Genomic DNA, 18,689 nt, shown 5'->3' on the forward strand with positions numbered 1-18,689 from the left:
CCCAATCCCTTTTAATTCTAGTGTCTTCCCTCTATTGATTTTCTCATATGTATTCAGTATATAGCTTTTTTGTTGTTGGTTGTTTGCATGTTGTTTCTCTCATTTGACTGAAAACTTCTTAAAATCAGGGACAGAGATTTTGCCTTTCTTTGCAGCCCTAGTCAAGGTATCTGCTACATAGTAAAAGATATAGAACGAACAGACCAAATACTTCACTAAGCCTCTCTTGATAGAATATCAACTTCATGCAAACAGAGTGGGTATCTTAGTGCTACAAGCAGGAGCTGCTTAATAAGTGGTTGTTGGAATTTGACTTTTTAAGGACTGAAAAGGAAACGACAAATTTAGAGGGAATTGAGTGCATAAGTTCAAAACAGCATGAAGGAGAAGAAAATACTTACTATCAAGAAAAAAAGATAACTGCTTTGGGAATGATGATTCCAGTCTTTGTGTTCATCACAAGTGAAACTTAACTAATATAATTATCCTAATGAAGTAGCCATCCATTGCTATCTGGTGTATACTACCTGAGTAGCACATTTTAGACTGTTTTTATGCTTAGGTAGAAGAAATAGTACAGAATGATCTATATGGTCTTGGCAAATATGCTTACCTTAACAGCCATGTTTGTTTTACTGTCCTTATGTGATGAACTCCAGAGGGATATCTGTACCCAGATAAATCAAACAGGAAACAATTATTAAGCACCTGTATGCTAGGCATTTTGCTAAGGGGTAGAAATTCAAAAGGAGGCAAAAGCTAGTCCCCACCCTTGAAGAGGTTATAATTTAATAGTAAAGATTAGAAAGTTTAGTTACTTTCAAATGTCTATTTGATTTTCATTGTTGTAAAGTCTAATAAGAAGAAAGGATGGCTATCACTGATTTCAGTATGCATTTTGAGTGTTGATATGAAAAATGCAAAGAAAAAGATATCTGAGAGTCTGAGAAATCTAGGTATTTATCTCAGACTACCAAGATTTTATCAACTTGGACAAATCATTTGATTTCTTTGTGCTTCATGTGTGTTTTTTTATCTGTAAATGAGGAGGCTGAAATAGAAAAATATTAGGTCCTGAGGTAGTTTTAACCGTTTACTGCAGTGACAAGACATCAAATATTTCTGGAATGTGTTTATCCTAGCAGTAGAAGAGTACTAAAATGGAATTTTAGCATAGTATATCAATTTTATAAAATAATTTTTTGTTTGTAATGTCTATCTATCTCTTTAATCTTTATATATTCTAATAGAAATTCAATAGCACTCTAATTGTAACTGCTGTGTGATCTAAAGATTTCTCTTTTTTTCCTAGAAAAGAATTACTTTTTGCTCACACTAATCATCATTAGCCTGCTTTTCCTTTGTAATTCATAGACTCTGGAGGAATGAAGCAGATCAAATTAGAAAAATACAGGAAAACTGTAAGATATCACTTTGTGAACAATAGAGGGAAGTGGTAGAAAAAAAGACTATTGACTTTTTCAAAAACTCCAAAGGGAGTTTGTCTATATGATTTTAGTAATGAAACTATCTATTTCGTTGACAAATCTTTGAGGAGGTCATATTGCAAAAAAAAGTTGTGATTTGTTAAAGAAAATTGCTTTTTAATCTATTCTACTATTTAGTACTTAAGCTTAATGTTCTTTAGTCTAACATGCAGTAACAGTTGAAGAATATATAATTAACAAATGATCTCTGCAAAATACCTCTAGTTATCTAAGTTACCTTAAATTGATTTGGACTTTTTAAAGTTTCATTGACTTGATAACACTTTCTCTTCATTATATTGTAATGACCCTTTATCTCATGTAATTATCCAGAAAATATTATAGAAGTCAAATGTGCAAACCTCAGAATATCTTTGAAGACTAACAGAGTTCTCACAAAGAAAGGTACAGTTACCAGAGTAAAAAAAAAAAAGACTTAATGTCCTCTTCAGAGTGTAACTTGGTTATTTTAAATAGAAATAGAAGTCTTAAACAATAGTGACACTTTATGATTTCATTGTTATAATTTATCTTAGAGACCTAGGTGGTTCAGTGGATAGAGTGCTGAGCATAGCATTAGGAAGACATGACTTCAAGTCTGAGCTCAAATCCTAACTAGCTGGGCAAGTCACTTAACTCTGCCAGTAGAAAAGGCAAACTACTCCAGTATTTCTGTCAGGAAAACCCTATGGACAATAGGATCTACAGGGTCATGAAAAGCCAGACATGACTGAAGAACAATAAATGTAGTCTTTCCACAAATACAGAACACAACCTATCTCACCTATATTATGTAATCTCCATGACTTATCATGACCAGTAAACATGAAATACCTTGTAAATTTTGAAGATGGACCTCTGTGTTTATTTGTATGATTCTGGTTAATGAGATGCCATGGTGCCAGCATATACCAGGGTGTTTAACTTAGAACTATCCAGAGTTTGTATTCCACTCTCTGCTTCATGATAGAACAAAAGTGACCTATCTCCACATCATAATTAGATATCAAAGTAAGTGCTTAGGAAAGAATTCACATCTTTGTTTCATTCCAAATGCCTTTTAGATTATTTAAAAGTATGTATATCTTTCTGACTTTCTGTTTCTGGGTCATGTATACCTATATATCAATAGAAATATAGATAAATACTTGTTCAAAATTATCTGTGTGTGTATATGTATGTACACAAACCTATATCTATATATTCATCTAGCTAGCTAGCTATTTTTTCTTTCAGCCATAGGCACACAGATTTAGAGATGGAAGGGGCATTAAAGGCCATTTAACTCAATTCCATCATTTTACAATGAAGAAAACGAGACTCAGAAAGACTAATGGCCTGAGATCACAAAGGTAGCTCGTGTCATAGCTGATAACAGAAAACAGATCCTCTTGCTTTATACGTAATATGCTTTCTATGCTATACACAACCCCATTCCAACTTTTTATTCTCTGAATATACACATGCATATAAACATACTTTTTTTCCTTAATCAAGATGATGATATTCTGTGTTGATGTTGTTCATCTGTTGTGTCCAACCCATTAGGGTTTTATTGGCAAAGATATTGGAGTGGTTTGTCATTTCTTTCTCCAGTTCATATTACAGATGAAGGAACTTAGGCAAAGTGGGTTAAGTGACTTGCCCAGGTCACACAATTAATGAGTGTCTGAGGCCAGATTTGAACTCAGTAAAATGACTCCAAGTCTAGTACTCATTCCACTGGGATTAGCTGTCAATGACAGATTTTATCTATTCATTATTCTGAACTCTGAGATGCCATTCATTGTAGTAGATGTTCTATTCTTCTTCCTCTGTCACTGCCTTAATAACTCACTGTCCATTATTTGCCCTTCTTATTGCCCTTGATTCTACATTTCTTTACTATTCTCCTGATATATTGATAACTTTCTTATAGTATCCTTTCTCTACCCAGTCTTTTTTTTTTTAGTTTTTGCAAGGCAAATGGGGTTAAGTGGCTTGCCCAAGGCCACACAGCTAGGTAATTATTAAGTGTCTGAGACCAGATTTGAACCCCAGGTACTCCTGATTCCAAGGCCAGTGCTTTATGCACTATGCCACCTAGCCACCCCTTCTACCCAGTCTTGACCAATATAGTAATGTACTCTCATCCACTGAATTTTTTTGCTTCCTGATATTCCAAAATTACTAGCTGTAAGTCCTCTATCTTGGGTAAATTTTGTGATGTTTCTTCCTTTTAAGTGATTATGTTACTAGAAATAATCACAGAAACCATGATTCTTTTGTCCACTAAAACTTCATGTATCCATGTAATGATACCATTGATCCTCTTTCATTAGCTCATCTTCATTCCTCACAAATTGTTATAAATTTTATCTTCCCTAACTAAAACCACCACTCTTCTCCCTTTGATCTCAGAATATGTCCTTTTTACTTGGCTGAGATTAAAGTCATCCTAGAAGAGTTCCTTAAAACTACTTCTTCTCCCTCCTGAACTTCAAATTTCTACATTCACATATAAGCTATCCTCTATCCCTTCAACCTCAGAGGAAGATTCTTTCTGCTATGTCCCTCTCCATTTCATAGATCTTGTCTTATCATGAAAGACTTTTTGTTTTTCCTTTATCTCTTTTTACAGTATGTTAAAGGTTTTATAAAAGCTTTATTCTTGACCAATGTATGTATTATTACATATATATTTATATATATGGCATATATGTGTATGTGAATATATATGAATAATTATAAATGATAAAGTATAAATTATTTTCATATTAATTCTTTTTAGTTGCTACCTCTTCACCATTTGTGGAACATTGACCCTATAAAGGAGATGGAATTTTTTAATAAAAAAAGATTGAAGGAAAGGGTCCTGTATCCTCATTAAATCAAAGTTACTCTAAAAGTTGACTTGAAACTTCTTCATCTTGCAACTTATCATGGTAGGAGTTTGATAAATGAGGGAGGAAGTGATAGGAAGAGAATCTAGAGGAAGACTAGAAATGCTTACTGGATTCAGGCTCTAGGCAGAATATACGTCTTCATTTAAAACTTGGATGACACCCAGATCGGAAAATTATTAGGTTACATATGTAATAGAGAGCTTGACCTCAGATACTAATAATAAAAATGACATTTGTTAGAGCAGATGAAGAAAATAATATCTTCCCCCAAGGTACTTTGAGGGTTTTGTCCAATTATGTCTCATTCAGCAATGGACATAAGAAACCTTTTTTTAAGTAATAAATTTTATTTGTGCAGTTCACATTGATGATTTTTTTTTCAACAAAGAGCAGGGACCAAAGCATTTCTAAGTTAAGTATAGTCTGTCATTACCTTGATTAAATCCACAGATAGCTTTACTAGCTAAAGAACAAACCATCATACTAAGGCATTGAGGAAAACAAAGACTTACTTAGCAGCTGAATATCCTGTCAAAGTGTCAAAATTTAATTTCTGAAAATGGAAAAATCTATGATTAACTTCAAAGTACCTCTCTTTTTTCTTTTCCAAATTTATTATTAATTTATTTATTTTTGCATTCTTTTTTTAAAAATTGAGTTCCAAATTCTCTCTTTTCCTTGATCCTTTCAACACCTATCGAGAAAGTAAAAGTGATATCAAATATACATGCAAAATCATGCAAAACATTTCCATATTAGCTGTGTTGCAAAATAGGAAGAAAAATTGAGAATTTTTTTAAAAATGCTTAATTTGAACTGAGTTCATCAGTTCTCTCTCTGGGGTGGAGATTATTGTTTATCAAGAGTCCATTGGAATGGTCTTGGATCATGTTGCAGTGATCAAAGTTATAAAGTCTATCACAGTTCATTCTTGCAATATTGTTGTTACTGAGTACAATGACCTGATTCTGTTCCAATTCCTTTGAATTAATTTATCTAGGCCTTCCCATATTGGGTTTTTTTTCTGAAAGCAGCCCCTCATCATTTATTATCATAATGGTACTCTATCAAAACCATATGCAGAAATTGTGCAGCCATTCCTAAACTGATGGACATTTTCCCAACTTTCAATTGTTTATGATCCAAAAAAGAACTGCTAAAAATGTTTCTGTATGTAAAGGTTCTTTGCCTTCTTCTCTGATTTTTTTGGGGGAGATACAGACCTATTAGTGGCATTGATGAGTTAAAGGATATGCACAATTTTGTAATCCTATGGTCTAGTTCTAAATTGTTCTCCAGAAAGTTTGAAATCATTCATAAATCTATCAACAGTACATTACGTTTTTATTTTTCTATACTCCCTTCAAAATATGTCAATGCCCTTTTTTGTAGGATTATCAAATCTGATAGGTGGGTGATGATACTTAAGAGTTGTTTTAATTTGCATTTCTGTAACTAAAAATGATTTAGAGAATTTTTTATATGGTTCTTGATAACTTTAATTTCTTAGTCTGAAAACTGCCTCATAACATTTTTCTGTTTTTCTATTAGAGAAAGTCTATTACTTTTTACAAATTTGACTCAGTTCCCTACATATTTGAGAAGTGAAGCTTTTATCAGAGAAATTTACTATAAAGTTTTTAATATTACTTCAATTCCTATGATTAATTTATCAAAATGAATTTGACCTATTTTTTCTTTTAATTAGATCAAAATAGACCTAAAATATGCTTTTGCTTCATTTGAGATCATGTTACTGCTACTTAATTTTTTATCTTGCCTGAAGCATAATAGATTCTGTTTTATTCCCTTATTTTTAAAGATGTTTTATTTTTCCTGTTTACATGTAAAACAACTTAACAATTTTTAAATGTTGAGTTCCATGTCTTCTCCTTTTTCCCCATTTGCTTCCTAAGTTGGCAAGCAGTTTTATTTGTTATATATAATGCAGTTATACAAAATATATTTCTATATTAGTCCTATTATGGAAAAAAAAAACAGACACACACACACAGACACACACAAACACACACACACACATACACAGACAAAGACAAAAGTATGCTTTGATTTGTATTCAGACATTATCAATTCTTCCTTTGAGGGTAGTCAGCATTTTCCATCATAAATCCTTCAGAATTGTCATGGATCTATACATTACTGAGAATAGCTAAGTCATTCATAGTTGATCATCATAGCATATTGCTTTTACTGTACGCAATTGCCATCTCGTTCTGCCCATTTCACTTTGTATCAGGACTGGAGTTGACTACAGAGGGAGACAGATTTTTTTGTACTTTCAAAAAAACAAAACTAAATAAGGACAAACAATTAAAAGAAAAAAAACCAGGATACACCTTTAGGTAATCTGATTTCTAATTGTAGAAAAGTTTGGAGTGATCAAAGAAACATTTGCAATTTCATGTAATCAGAAAAAGAGAGGTGTCCCACTCTCACCCAAATGTCTGAACAATCAAAGGACCATGGAGAATAAATAACTGGTTGGTTGATCAGTATATGGCCAGTTTTCAGATAAAAGACTTTGGGTGCTTGAAATGTATAATTGTGGAGAAATTCATTTCATCAATCTTCAGTTCTGACTGAGTTTCTGGTCAGAATAAACTAGCATCCTTAGTTAGGGGTCTTTAAGCAGCAGATAGAGGTGGGCCAACTTTTCAACCATGGCAGGTCCAGAATCAAACAATGTAATAAAGTTTTCTCTTGATTCTCACAATTGAATAAAGATTTCAAGCAAGATTAAAACCATGATTGAAGAGAAAGAGAAAGGAGCTTACTCCAGAATTGAGTCACAAAAGTGGAGCCAATATGGTTCACTTAATTATCATAATTAACCCCTTACTGTCCCAATGCCCTCCATTCCCACCTTTTCCTCTTGTGACTAGTGCACGACCCACTTTCAATTCCTTTGTACTTCATTCACTCATATTTATTTGTATTTTTGTTATATTCAGATATATGATTTTTCTAATCAAATACAAACTCTTGAGAACAGGGATTGGTTTGTTCTTTGTTTTGTTTGCCAAGTGCCTAGCACAATTCCTGATAAATTTATAAATGCTTCCTGAGGGAACAATTGATTAAGATCCTCCTGTAATCCCTCAATCTACGTTGAAATAAATTCTGTTTTCTTTAGTTCTATGCCTATTTAACCAAGGCTTATTTGTGTGCTACTACAGTAATAAACAAAAAAAATGAATAAATACACATAAAGAAATACATATTATAAAGGTTATATTTAGAAATAAAGGAGGTAAGCTTGGTAAGGGTAATTTGTCTTAGGATGTGAACCATTCAAGCATGAAAATACTTATTCTAGTCAATTCAACTTTATTTTTATATAAATATAAATATGAATATAAATATAAATACAAGGCACAATGATAGTGTTGGGTCTAGAAAAGACAGAAAGGACATGGGCTCTGCACTTAAGATGCACAGTCCTTGGGAGACTTGGTATCATCATAAATAATATTATAAAAGGTATTATGTCACGTGGTCAAATAAATCCAGACCAATTCCCCAGGAAAATGTAAAAAACAGAGATGATATATACTTGGAGAATCAGGAATGGTTTCATGGGGGATATTGTTGGTTTGCTGAGTCTAGAAAGAGTTCAACTGAAAGAAATGAATGGAGAGTTGCATATTATTCATATTTATATTCATTCTCATTGCTTGAACAAAAGTAGGTAAGTGCAGAATAAGAAATGAGTCTCTAGACTCCTTTGGATTATAAAATAATAAATTGTTTCCAATGGCAATTGAAATGTTATTGTGATGACCTTATTATTTACAATTTCGGCTGCAGAAAACTGAAGTTTCAGTACTATAATTCGTGGAATTTTGACCTCCCCGGTCTTGAAGAATACTGAAGAAGTTTCTTTAGAGTTCTCATCTAAAATTTGGAGGACATTTTAGACTCAATCCATTTTGCTTGTGACAGACCCTAAGGAGGCAAAAAAGGTTGCCCTGGGAAAGTTTTATGTGAAAACTTGTTTACCCAAGCATAAGACAAATATAGATCAAGGATGTCACGGATGTCCTCAAATAGATGAAACTAATAACAAACAGACAAAAAAAATGTAAAAGGTCTGTTGACTTTCCTATGATAATTTTTGTCATCAGTGTCAATTCAACCCCCATATTTGGACTTTTAAAGAGACCATGCTGTGCTTAAAGGAGGAAGTGGTAAAGGCACCAAAGAAGACAAAGATGGGAATAGCAGCTGGAGTAAATTACATAAAAAACAGGAAGTCTTTGCTGGAAGGGTCACAAATTTGAGAGTCTAATGGGTTCTTTTATAAGATACTTTCAGAAATGAAAATTTGAATGATTAGGGTAGGAAATGCAAGTTATTTCTATTTTCAGAAAAGATAATCAAAGACCCATGTTCTCATACTTTTACCTATACAGAAAATAAATATATACAATACCAGTTATAGTCCAGTACTTTGCATTAGTTAATAGATCTACTGGGAGTCTTAGAGAACATTTAGTCCAACTATATTTTTTTTTACTAAGAAAAAGAGGTTATAGGACTTTCCAGGGGTCACTCAGATAGTAAGTGGCAGAAAAAGGTTTTATGCTCAGGTCCTCTGACAAAATCAGTGATTTTTCAGAACAAACCAAAAAATGCTCTTTGATTTGTTGATTATTATATTATATAGCTTTAGAAAGATGAAAAGGGGATAGATTTTCATAAGTGATATTCTATAATAGACCATTCCTGCTCAAACATAAAGTTGTAGAGAATGTTTTTCTCAAAACCATACAATTCAAAGAACCAAATACATTCTGAAAGACTTGCCTGCAACATGATGTCTAAGTCATAAAAGATACTTTGATAAATACAACATGAAATAACTTTGTTGGATTATTCATATGAAGGCATAAAGGAGAGAGATGAAGTTTACCAAAGGTGCTCCCAACTGTACTAGAGGAGGCACATTACTGAAAACATATGAAAACTTTTTTTGGATGCTTTCTCCAGATCTCTGTGTTGTGTAAAACATCATTAAGCCCTGTAATAGAGAATCTTCCACGTGAGAACTATAAGTCACCCAAAATAGTTCACGGAAGACAAATGTAGGGACTAAAAGATCTGTTATGCATATTATGAGATTCAAATGCATGGTCAGTTCATTTTACCAGTCATTTTACCTACAGTCTATATGTCTTCAAGATACACTGTAGATAGTGAGTTAAACAAAAGGAGGAGGCCTGCTTGGATTTGCTTTGAGAAATTCTGTAATTATAATTCTTATCTTTTTAAGTGAAGCACAAACAAGGTGATTTGACGTCTAAATATTCTGTCTTGTCAAGTGCAAAAAAATGTATCATTTTGTCATTTCTTTGCAGATATTGTGGCTTCTAATGTTTTGCTAGGGTTATAATAATTAACATTAAAGAGTTATGTTAAATAAGAGGGTGAATAGATGATGTGCTTGCTTGACCCAATTTTTGATGCTTGGAAAGATTTTAGTGTTTTTTATTATAAATTGTGATATTTCTTAGTTATTGAAATGTGCTTTTGATCATGATAAACTCATTCTTAATTATGTTCTTACTTTTTAATCAAAACTGAGTGTCATGTTTTGTCCAGATTTTTCATCAAAATGCATTGAAATTGTTGATCATGTGATTAATTATGGTAATAATTTTCTTAAATTTAAACCATCCTTACAGTCTTCTATAAATTCATTGAATTTTGGATGGATACATGTGCTTATCACATAGTTATTATATAAAATGTTTGTGCCACTATCTTTCCATAATATTACTCTGTAGTACTTTTTGTTTGACTGTTCCTGTAGTAGGATTACATTTGTACCATTCAAGCAAATGGATATTTCTGGGAATCATTTTTGTGAATTTTGAGTGTTTGCCAAATTTGATTCCTAAATCTGTCTCATTAATTGCACCACCACCACCACATATGGCAATTCATTTGTGGTGTGCTCAATTTCTTTCTGAGATTGAGTTAAGATCTCTATTTCTTGCTTTGTTAGTTGGGACTATATTATATTTTCATAGGCATCCACTTCCTTTGAGTTCTTAGAATTGCCCGTCTCTACTTTAGCATGACCATTTCTAATAATTTTTTTTTGTTTTCTCTTTGTTATGAATTTATTTCATTCATTTTTTACTTTTTGAATTTTTTTTTCATTTCTCTTTCCCTAGATCAGATTGACAATGGCTTAGTGATTTCTTTTTTCACAGTTCTTTATGCCTCAGTCTTATCGAGTGGAGTTTTCAGTACTTTTTGATCCTGGACACTAGGCTTTCATGTGTGAACTTTGCCTTGTGTCATCCATAATTGGCATTATGGTCACTTTCTTGACATTTTCACATCATGGTGTCATGCATCATCTTTTTTTCTAGCTCCCCTTCAAGCATAAATTGTGCCATATTGCTTAAGTTGTGTTTTTTCTAAGCTAGATAAAATTTTGTAAATAGGGCATGAACCTAAAAATAGAATGGATTGATGACTGTTTCATTTTAATGCCTTCTTATAAACATAGAACTAAGTACAGGGCAGGACAGGTGAGGAAAATTACAATTGATTGTAAGGTTGGTGACATCATGGGGTTAAGGAAAAGCACTTCTGGTTATGTGGCCAAGGCAGGGAGGACAATACGATTGTTTGGAGTTTGGGGAAAATGAGCTAGTAACAACCCCTTAGACCCCACCTTTGGCTAAGAAATGTTCATTAATTGACTTGATCTGCAAAGTTAATGAGAGTGAATTAGACTTCTTTGGATAACAAATCAGACATCTGGGTAGGTTGTGTAAAGATATTAGACCAGACTCCCTGGTATTCATCCACATCCCCCCAATGATAACAGATTTCCTTTGGGCAAGAATAGGAGAGTAATTAATTAGCAGGAAGGAACACTTGATTTCTACAGGTGAGCTGAATTCTGAACTAAATTGAGAGAAGAAGGATCATGGCTTAGAAAGTAAAAGATAAAAATCAATTGACTGTAAATATAATCAATAAAATTAGCTACAGAATCAAATTAAATTTCTTGATCCTTTGAGGACAATTATGTCCTTTAATTATATCTGTATACCAACTACTCAGCATAGTACTGCCATATAATTAATACTAAAATTCATAAATATACATTTGTATATTATTTTTATATTTTAAAAATATATTTATTTATATTATTTTATATATTTATATCATATTATATATAATATGTTGCATACATTGTTACAATTATTTTAATATATTAAGTTATTTATTATATTATATACTGGATATATTTATATAATTTGTATTAATATTAAATATAAATAATAACTTATTTCTCTAATTGTTTATGTGTTGTTTCCCCGCCATAGGAATATGAGCTTCTTTAGGGCAAGGATGATTCTGTACTCTCTTTGAATCCCTATTGCTTACATAAACTATGTACTTAATAATTGGAGATGATCCTTGATAGGTTAAATTATTTGTCTAAGGTCACACAGCAAGTACATGTCAAGGATCTGAGGCTGGATTCAAACTACTATACTCCTGACTCCAAGTCTAGTGCTCTAACCACTGTACTACCTACTTTCCACCTGATTAATAACTGGTCATTCAACCCAGATGGCTCTAGAGGAGAAAATGAGGCTGATGACTTAGCATAGCCCCCACCCCCAAGTCAAATCCAATTCATGTGCTTGTGATCGCATCACCTCTGTGATGTCATGGTCTTTTTGGAGTTTGAAAGACAAGCATCAAGCATCATTACTTAATGGTTGTTGACTTAATTGAGTTTTTAGAAGAAAATAGTCATCTCAAAATATGTTTAAAAAAGAAGACAATACCTATAGGACATGATTCAAGTTCATCTTTTATTGTTGAATAATAATTCTTGAAGCATGGTTTGATTTCCCTTTATTTATCCTTATTAATAAAATCCTTCCTATTTAAAATTGAATGGAGAAGCCAAGGAAAGGAAATGACAATATACTTTAATATAGTTGAGAATTTTTTCTCCTACAATCTTATTCCAATAGACATTTCTCCTCACAATTAAAACTTTTTTATTTCTTGTCCTTTTGTCTTTTGGAGAAAGATTAATCCCTACCTTTATTTGTATAGAGTAATTATACCTCCCCCTGAGCCTTTCCCCAACTAAGACAGTTTGGTTTCAGCAATTGGTTTCTATGCTTTTCCTATAATAAATGCATTCCTTGTTCATATATTCTAAAGTTTTCTCAAGTATTTTTTTAAATTAGATGTTCCAGTATATGAGAATTTTGTTTTCATTTGGGATTGAAAGTAGAAAACAAAATGTGCCTTTAGGAGGATTGTCTTCATGGTGTTTAGTGGGAGTTTCTGTTAAGAATTTTAAAGTTCAACATGTAGGCTTCACTTTCAGTGTTGCAATATAGTCTGAGAAATGCTGCCTAAGGAGAAAGAGAATGTCTTTGGGGTTGTTTCAGGCCACTTGAAAAATATTTTTTCTCTAGTGGCAGTAATTGTCATTCTTAAGAGTTTTCTCTATAATCAAGATCATCATATTAATAAAAAACAAATTAATGAAAATAATGATGAAGATGGCAATGGCACAGGATCAGAGATTTAAAAGTGGGGGTTGGGTAGTTTAAAAGGCACTTACTTCAGTTTCCTCATTTTATCATGAATAGGGAAAAGGAACATTTAATTTGAATTTAGGACAGCTGAGTTTTCCAGTGAAAGTGATAGTTGCTGGTGACAAAAGGATAGAAAAACAATGAAATGCAGATACAAAAAGTGAAAAAGAATAGCAATCTGGGGTCTTTTCATTTAGGGACCAATTGTGTGCTTTACCTCAATAGACCTTCATAGGATCATTTATTATAACACAGAAAATCAATGAAAAGGAATAATATAGATTGGAGTACAGGTTGGCCTTAAAGTAAAGAGTTGGGTCCCCTGGAACATATCAGCTATGTGACCATGGCTGAATCACTAAATTTGTCAGTGATTTTGGGTGATACTCTAAATCTATAAGCCACAAAAAGGTGGATAGATAGACATATAGTTTTTTTTTTTTGTAGATTTTTCAAGGCAAATGGGGTTAAGTGGCTTGCCCAAGGCCATACAACTAAGTAATTATTAAGTGTCTGAGGTCGGATTTGAACCCAGGTACACTCCTGACTCCAAGGCTGGTGCTCTATCCACTGCGCCACCTAGCTGCCCCATAGACATATAGTTTTAAAAATTTTAAATGCTGGTCCACATTGGTAAAGTGTATTTCTATACTGTGGGTTTCCTGCTTTAATAAAGTCCAAGGCCTAGAAAGTATCCCCTCCTCCCTCAATTGTTGAAAATATTGTCTTATATTTGTCCTTCGTTTTCAGTATCAAGGAGGTGATGCCATGGCAAGCATGAGAATTGGATTTGAGTGAGGGGGGGCTGTGTTAACTCAACAGCCTCATTTTCTCCTCCAGAGCCATCTGGATCCAGTGGCAGATATGAATCAGGATGACTGGAGATGGCCCTGGATTGAGGCAGTCTGGTTAAAGTGACTTGCCCAAGGTCACACAGCTAGTAAGAGTTAAATGTCTGAGTTCAGATTTAAACTCCTGTCTTCCTCATTCCTAGGCTGGTGTTCTGTACACTCTTCTACCTCACTGCCCTACTGTCTCATATCTCATATTATATACATATATAATATATATATATATATATATACTTTCCTTTTAATGAAATGGTCTCCATATATTTCCTCTATATTATATCATTTGCATTAGAACCTGCTTATGTTTAGATTCCAGAGAAAGAAAAAATGGTTCTTATATTTTATATAAATATATTTTACTTAGATATAAACATATACATTATTCTATATCTAATTTATATATAATTATATATAATAAATACATAAAAAATATAAAAATACATTTTATATTTAATTGAATAGCATCAGCAAGGACATTAGTTGACTCCCTACATGTACGTGGTACTAGTTGTCAATTGAACAGCACAAGTTCAACAGTCCTGATCCTTGCTAATTCACTTCTATGGTCTACTGAGAACTCTTTATTATCAAACCTCTGGTTAGCAAATGAGATAATGTGTGTAAAACACTTGGTGAAAAAGTTCCATCTCTATAAAAGCCAACAATCTGCAGGTCAAGAGGCTGCTTTTTATGCTTCCATCCTTGGTAACAGCTTCTATTTATATTATGTGTTTTGATGTATCATATATACACACATGCATATACACACATGTCAAAAGCATTTTACAGAGGAGGAAACTGGGAATGAAGAGATAAATGACTTTTCTGAAGTCACAAAGCTAATGAGTGTCTTAAGGTAAATCCTCTTATTACATATCAGAAGTTCTTTTCACTAAACCATGTTGCTTCTCAATATTTCAAACATATCAAAATAAAAAGACTCATATGAAGATTTTGATTTTCAATTACAGAATTTGTAATTAGGTATATTTTGCCCTTTGGGAGCATGGGCATATGTGTGTGAGTACACATGCACACACATGCACACATATATACAAATCTATTCTCATAGAAGATATAATTTATATCAATTATCACAAAGTTGGGTAGTGACAATGGAAAGGATTCAGAAACAACTGGGTTCAAACCCTGCCTCTATTGTGTATGGTTCTTTTTTTTGGTTAGGTTTTTGCAAGGCAAATGGGGTTAAGTGGCTTACCCAAGGCCACACAGCTAGGTAATTATTAAGCATCTGAGACCAGATTTGAACCCAGGTACTCCTGACTCCAAGATTGGTGGTTTATCCACTGTGCCACCTAGCCGCCTCTATTGTGTATGGTTCAGAGCAAGTCACTTATCCTATAATGGTAAGCAATTTCAGAAGATAAGTTCCAGAAATAGTGTCAATCTGTAGAGATAGAAGTAATCCCTCACTGGGATTTTAAGCATCAAGGAAATTCCAGTTTCTTTCCCAGTTCTTACCCTTCTATTTTTAGTCTTCAGTGCTCCTCTTTCTCCCTCAATTATTGGAATTCAGTAATAAAATATATAATCAACAGGATCACACTTGGTTGTTTTGTAGTAGTGTTTTTTTTTTATTTTGAAAGGATGTTCGAGATTAATACATATCAATTTATCTTTTTTTTTCCTTTTCCCTCCCAGATTCCTGTGTTGGTGACCCAGATAAGTACAACCAACCATCCAGTCAAAGTGGGATTGTCTGATGCATTTGTAGTTGTCCACAGGATCCAACAGATTCCCAGTATGTATGTTGGAGAAGGGTGATAACATAGTTTGGGTCTTTTGTAAGGGTATTTGGGGAAAAAAGGAACTTGATGCCGCTTTAACTGTTTGAACAACAAATCACTTAGCTAATTTAAGCTTGTTAAAGTGTAATTGTATTTATTTTATAACTCCCACTGTGAGTTTCCATCTCATTGTCTCTCTTGAACTAATAATTTAAGTAAACTGAAATTAAATAGAGCACACAAGACCATATATGTGTGTGTTTGTGTGTGTGCATATGAATACATTTTAGATATCATATGATATGGTACCTCATATGATATCTCAATGAAGTAATTGTGATTACTAAAAAGTCAAGATAGAATATTTCTATTTCTATCTATACGTATAATTTATTGTACTTTGATTGTCTCAGTTTTTTTATTACTGAAAAATAATCAATAAGCATTTATTAAGTGCCTACTATATCAGACTTTGGGCTTAGTACAGAATACAAAAAGAATCAAAAGACAGTTCTGCCCTAAGGAGACTTACAATTTAATGAGTTCCAATCAAATACTTTCCAAGAAAGTTATATACAGAATAAATAGGGAAGACACTGGAATTTAGAAGGATTAGAGAAGTCTTCCTAAAGAAGGTCGGATTTTAGTTGGAAATTAAAGGAAGTCAGGGAGGTTAATCAAAACTAAGGAGAGCATCACAGGCATAGGAGACAGCTAGGAAAATTGCCTGGAATAGAGAGAGAGAGAAGTGGAATGTCTTGTTCATGGAACAACCAGAAGGCCAGTGACAATGGATCAAGGAGCACATGTCAAGGTATAAAGTACAAAAAAAAAAGAAAAAGTGGAAAGGTAGAAAGAGACCGATGATGATGATGATGATGATGATGATGATGATGTTTTTGTCCTTCATTCTTGAAGAAGATCATGACATGAGGGAAGTGATAACACGGCAGGCACATGAATTGGATTTGCTTGAGGGGGTGCTGTGCTAAGTCATTAAGTTCCAAAGGGATGCCAAAAAAAGAGCATTTTTTAAATTTAAAGTCAATAGGAAATCATTGGCATTTGAGCAGATATGTAGGGGCAGGAATGACATGGGTCAGTGGTTCTTTCTCATGTGACTGGTTGGAGGCAAGTTTGCTCTTCATAACTACTATATGATTTCTGAATAGATCATTCAGTAAAGGTTGGAAAACTGGAGATGGAAGGCATGTGCTTTGTGATTAGAAACAAGTGATAATATTGCTTCTCATACCTCCACTTAATGGAGTTTATTAGGTCCATTAGATAATCTATATTGTATCTTGCAGACATATTTAACTCTTGTTAGTCACTTATATTGTAAACTAGATACTATTTCATAGGATACCATCCAATAAATGCTAGTGTACCTTAGACTTTCTCTTCCTCAAGAACGTTTCTTGGGTCCTTTTCTCCCTTGATGCCTTTGATTTGAGCAATAGATGATAATGATGAAACACAGCTCATGATTAAAACATTTCTTCCCTTTGCAACCATACACATCCTTTTTTCTGACTTTTTCTTCTTAATGGTAGGTATAATTTGTCACAAGCATAGGCTGTGTGGTCCTGTCTGAAGCTCATTCTGCCTCATTATGTCATCTCCGGAATGCGGCAGGTAAATGGAGTGGAAATTATTTAGAGGTTTTCCAAGCAATAGAAACATTGCAGTCCTTAGAGTGGCTAACTTCATGCAACTTCTCACTGTACTCTTTTAAGATTCAATCTATACCCTAGACAGAACTCTGCTTGGTGCAGGGTGGGAATCCCCAAAGGGTTTTCTTCTTGTTAGCTCACAATTTGTGGGAGGTAATATTATTCAAGGGAGCTGCTAAATCGAGGCGGATTTTCAAGAAACTAAATTGTCCTTTCAACAAAGCAGGAATATATTAGTATGTGTAGGCAATATAATAGTATCCTGACAGAGCTGTTAAATAATGTTAGCCCATGTAGAGTCAATGTTAGCTTCCCTTTCAATATGCATGTTCTTCCATTCTTGCTTTTCTGCGTGTTAAATCAACCATGGCTTCAGTCAATTATGGCAAAAGTGAAATGAAAGACTAGTTGTTTCAGTTTATTTGTTGGTTCTTTAGGACACAGAAAGAATTTCAATTGCAGTTGGCTTTGTCTTCCAAGAAGGCACCTCAAAGATCTTGTAACTGGATTATAAGTTTGTGTCTAGTAATTTTTTTAGAGAAGTGATTAGCCATTGGAATGCATTTGGCTCTTTATAAGTCTTTTCAAGAGGACTGTTGCAATTATTTCAAAGAATATACAATTTGAGGAATATTTTACCATTTTGATTCATTTTTGTTCATTTTAATTATATGCCTCATAATGAATTGTACCCAGATCACAACTGATTTGCTATCTCTGTATTGGTATTTTAGATTCATTGTCTATTATCTCTCATTCTATCCTTCTGTCTGTCTCTTATCTATCCATTATCTGTCTCTCTATTCTCTTTGTCTATATTTGGAATTTTTTGACATTTTATAGAAATATAAGTTGTATTTGAGAAGAAAAAGTATTCTAAAGTCTCAACTTCTATTTATTATTGAATTATTTGAATATATTTGTTGGCAGATTGTTTATGAATTTACATGAAGTTTTTAATCTGAATATTAAGGAGAAAACACTTTATGTTCATTCTCCCTCTTTCTATCTATCACAGTGATAGACACACATTCTCAAACATTGACACATTGACACTTTGTCTTGGGCCTTAATGTTTTATAGTATTCCAAGAACACAATTTGTATAAACTGAATGCCTCATGATATAGCAATGCTGAAGAACTCTTCTCCATCTTGTATTTCTTCATGGTGTTAGCTTCAGAATTTGACAATGTACTTCAATCACTTTCACAACTGATGGGCCTTTGGAATACAAGATTCTGAAAGAAATCCTCTCAGTTCATTCCATTATCTTTAGATAGCAATGCCTTTTATCAAACTTAACAGATTTGTATGTATCCTGTGTAAAATTGCCCATGGGTAGTGATTTTGTATTCTCCATCCTTTCCAATATATAACATTGACTGTCATCAGGAAATCCATCCATCTATCAAATCAAAGTTTAGGCTT

General features: G+C 33.2%; 1 protein-coding gene across 1 annotated transcript in view; it reads left to right on the forward strand.

The window, feature by feature from the left end:
- Nucleotides 1-18,689, forward strand: part of PLXDC2 (plexin domain containing 2) — a 498,104-nt gene that overhangs the window by 354,893 nt on the left and 124,522 nt on the right. Inside the window, 1 exon segment of the mRNA XM_074192955.1 lies at nucleotides 15,498-15,597. Within this exon segment, the coding sequence (XP_074049056.1) occupies nucleotides 15,498-15,597 (100 nt within the window).

This window comes from Macrotis lagotis, chromosome 7 (genome assembly GCF_037893015.1).
Source record: "Macrotis lagotis isolate mMagLag1 chromosome 7, bilby.v1.9.chrom.fasta, whole genome shotgun sequence".
Lineage (NCBI taxonomy): Eukaryota > Metazoa > Chordata > Mammalia > Peramelemorphia > Peramelidae > Macrotis > Macrotis lagotis.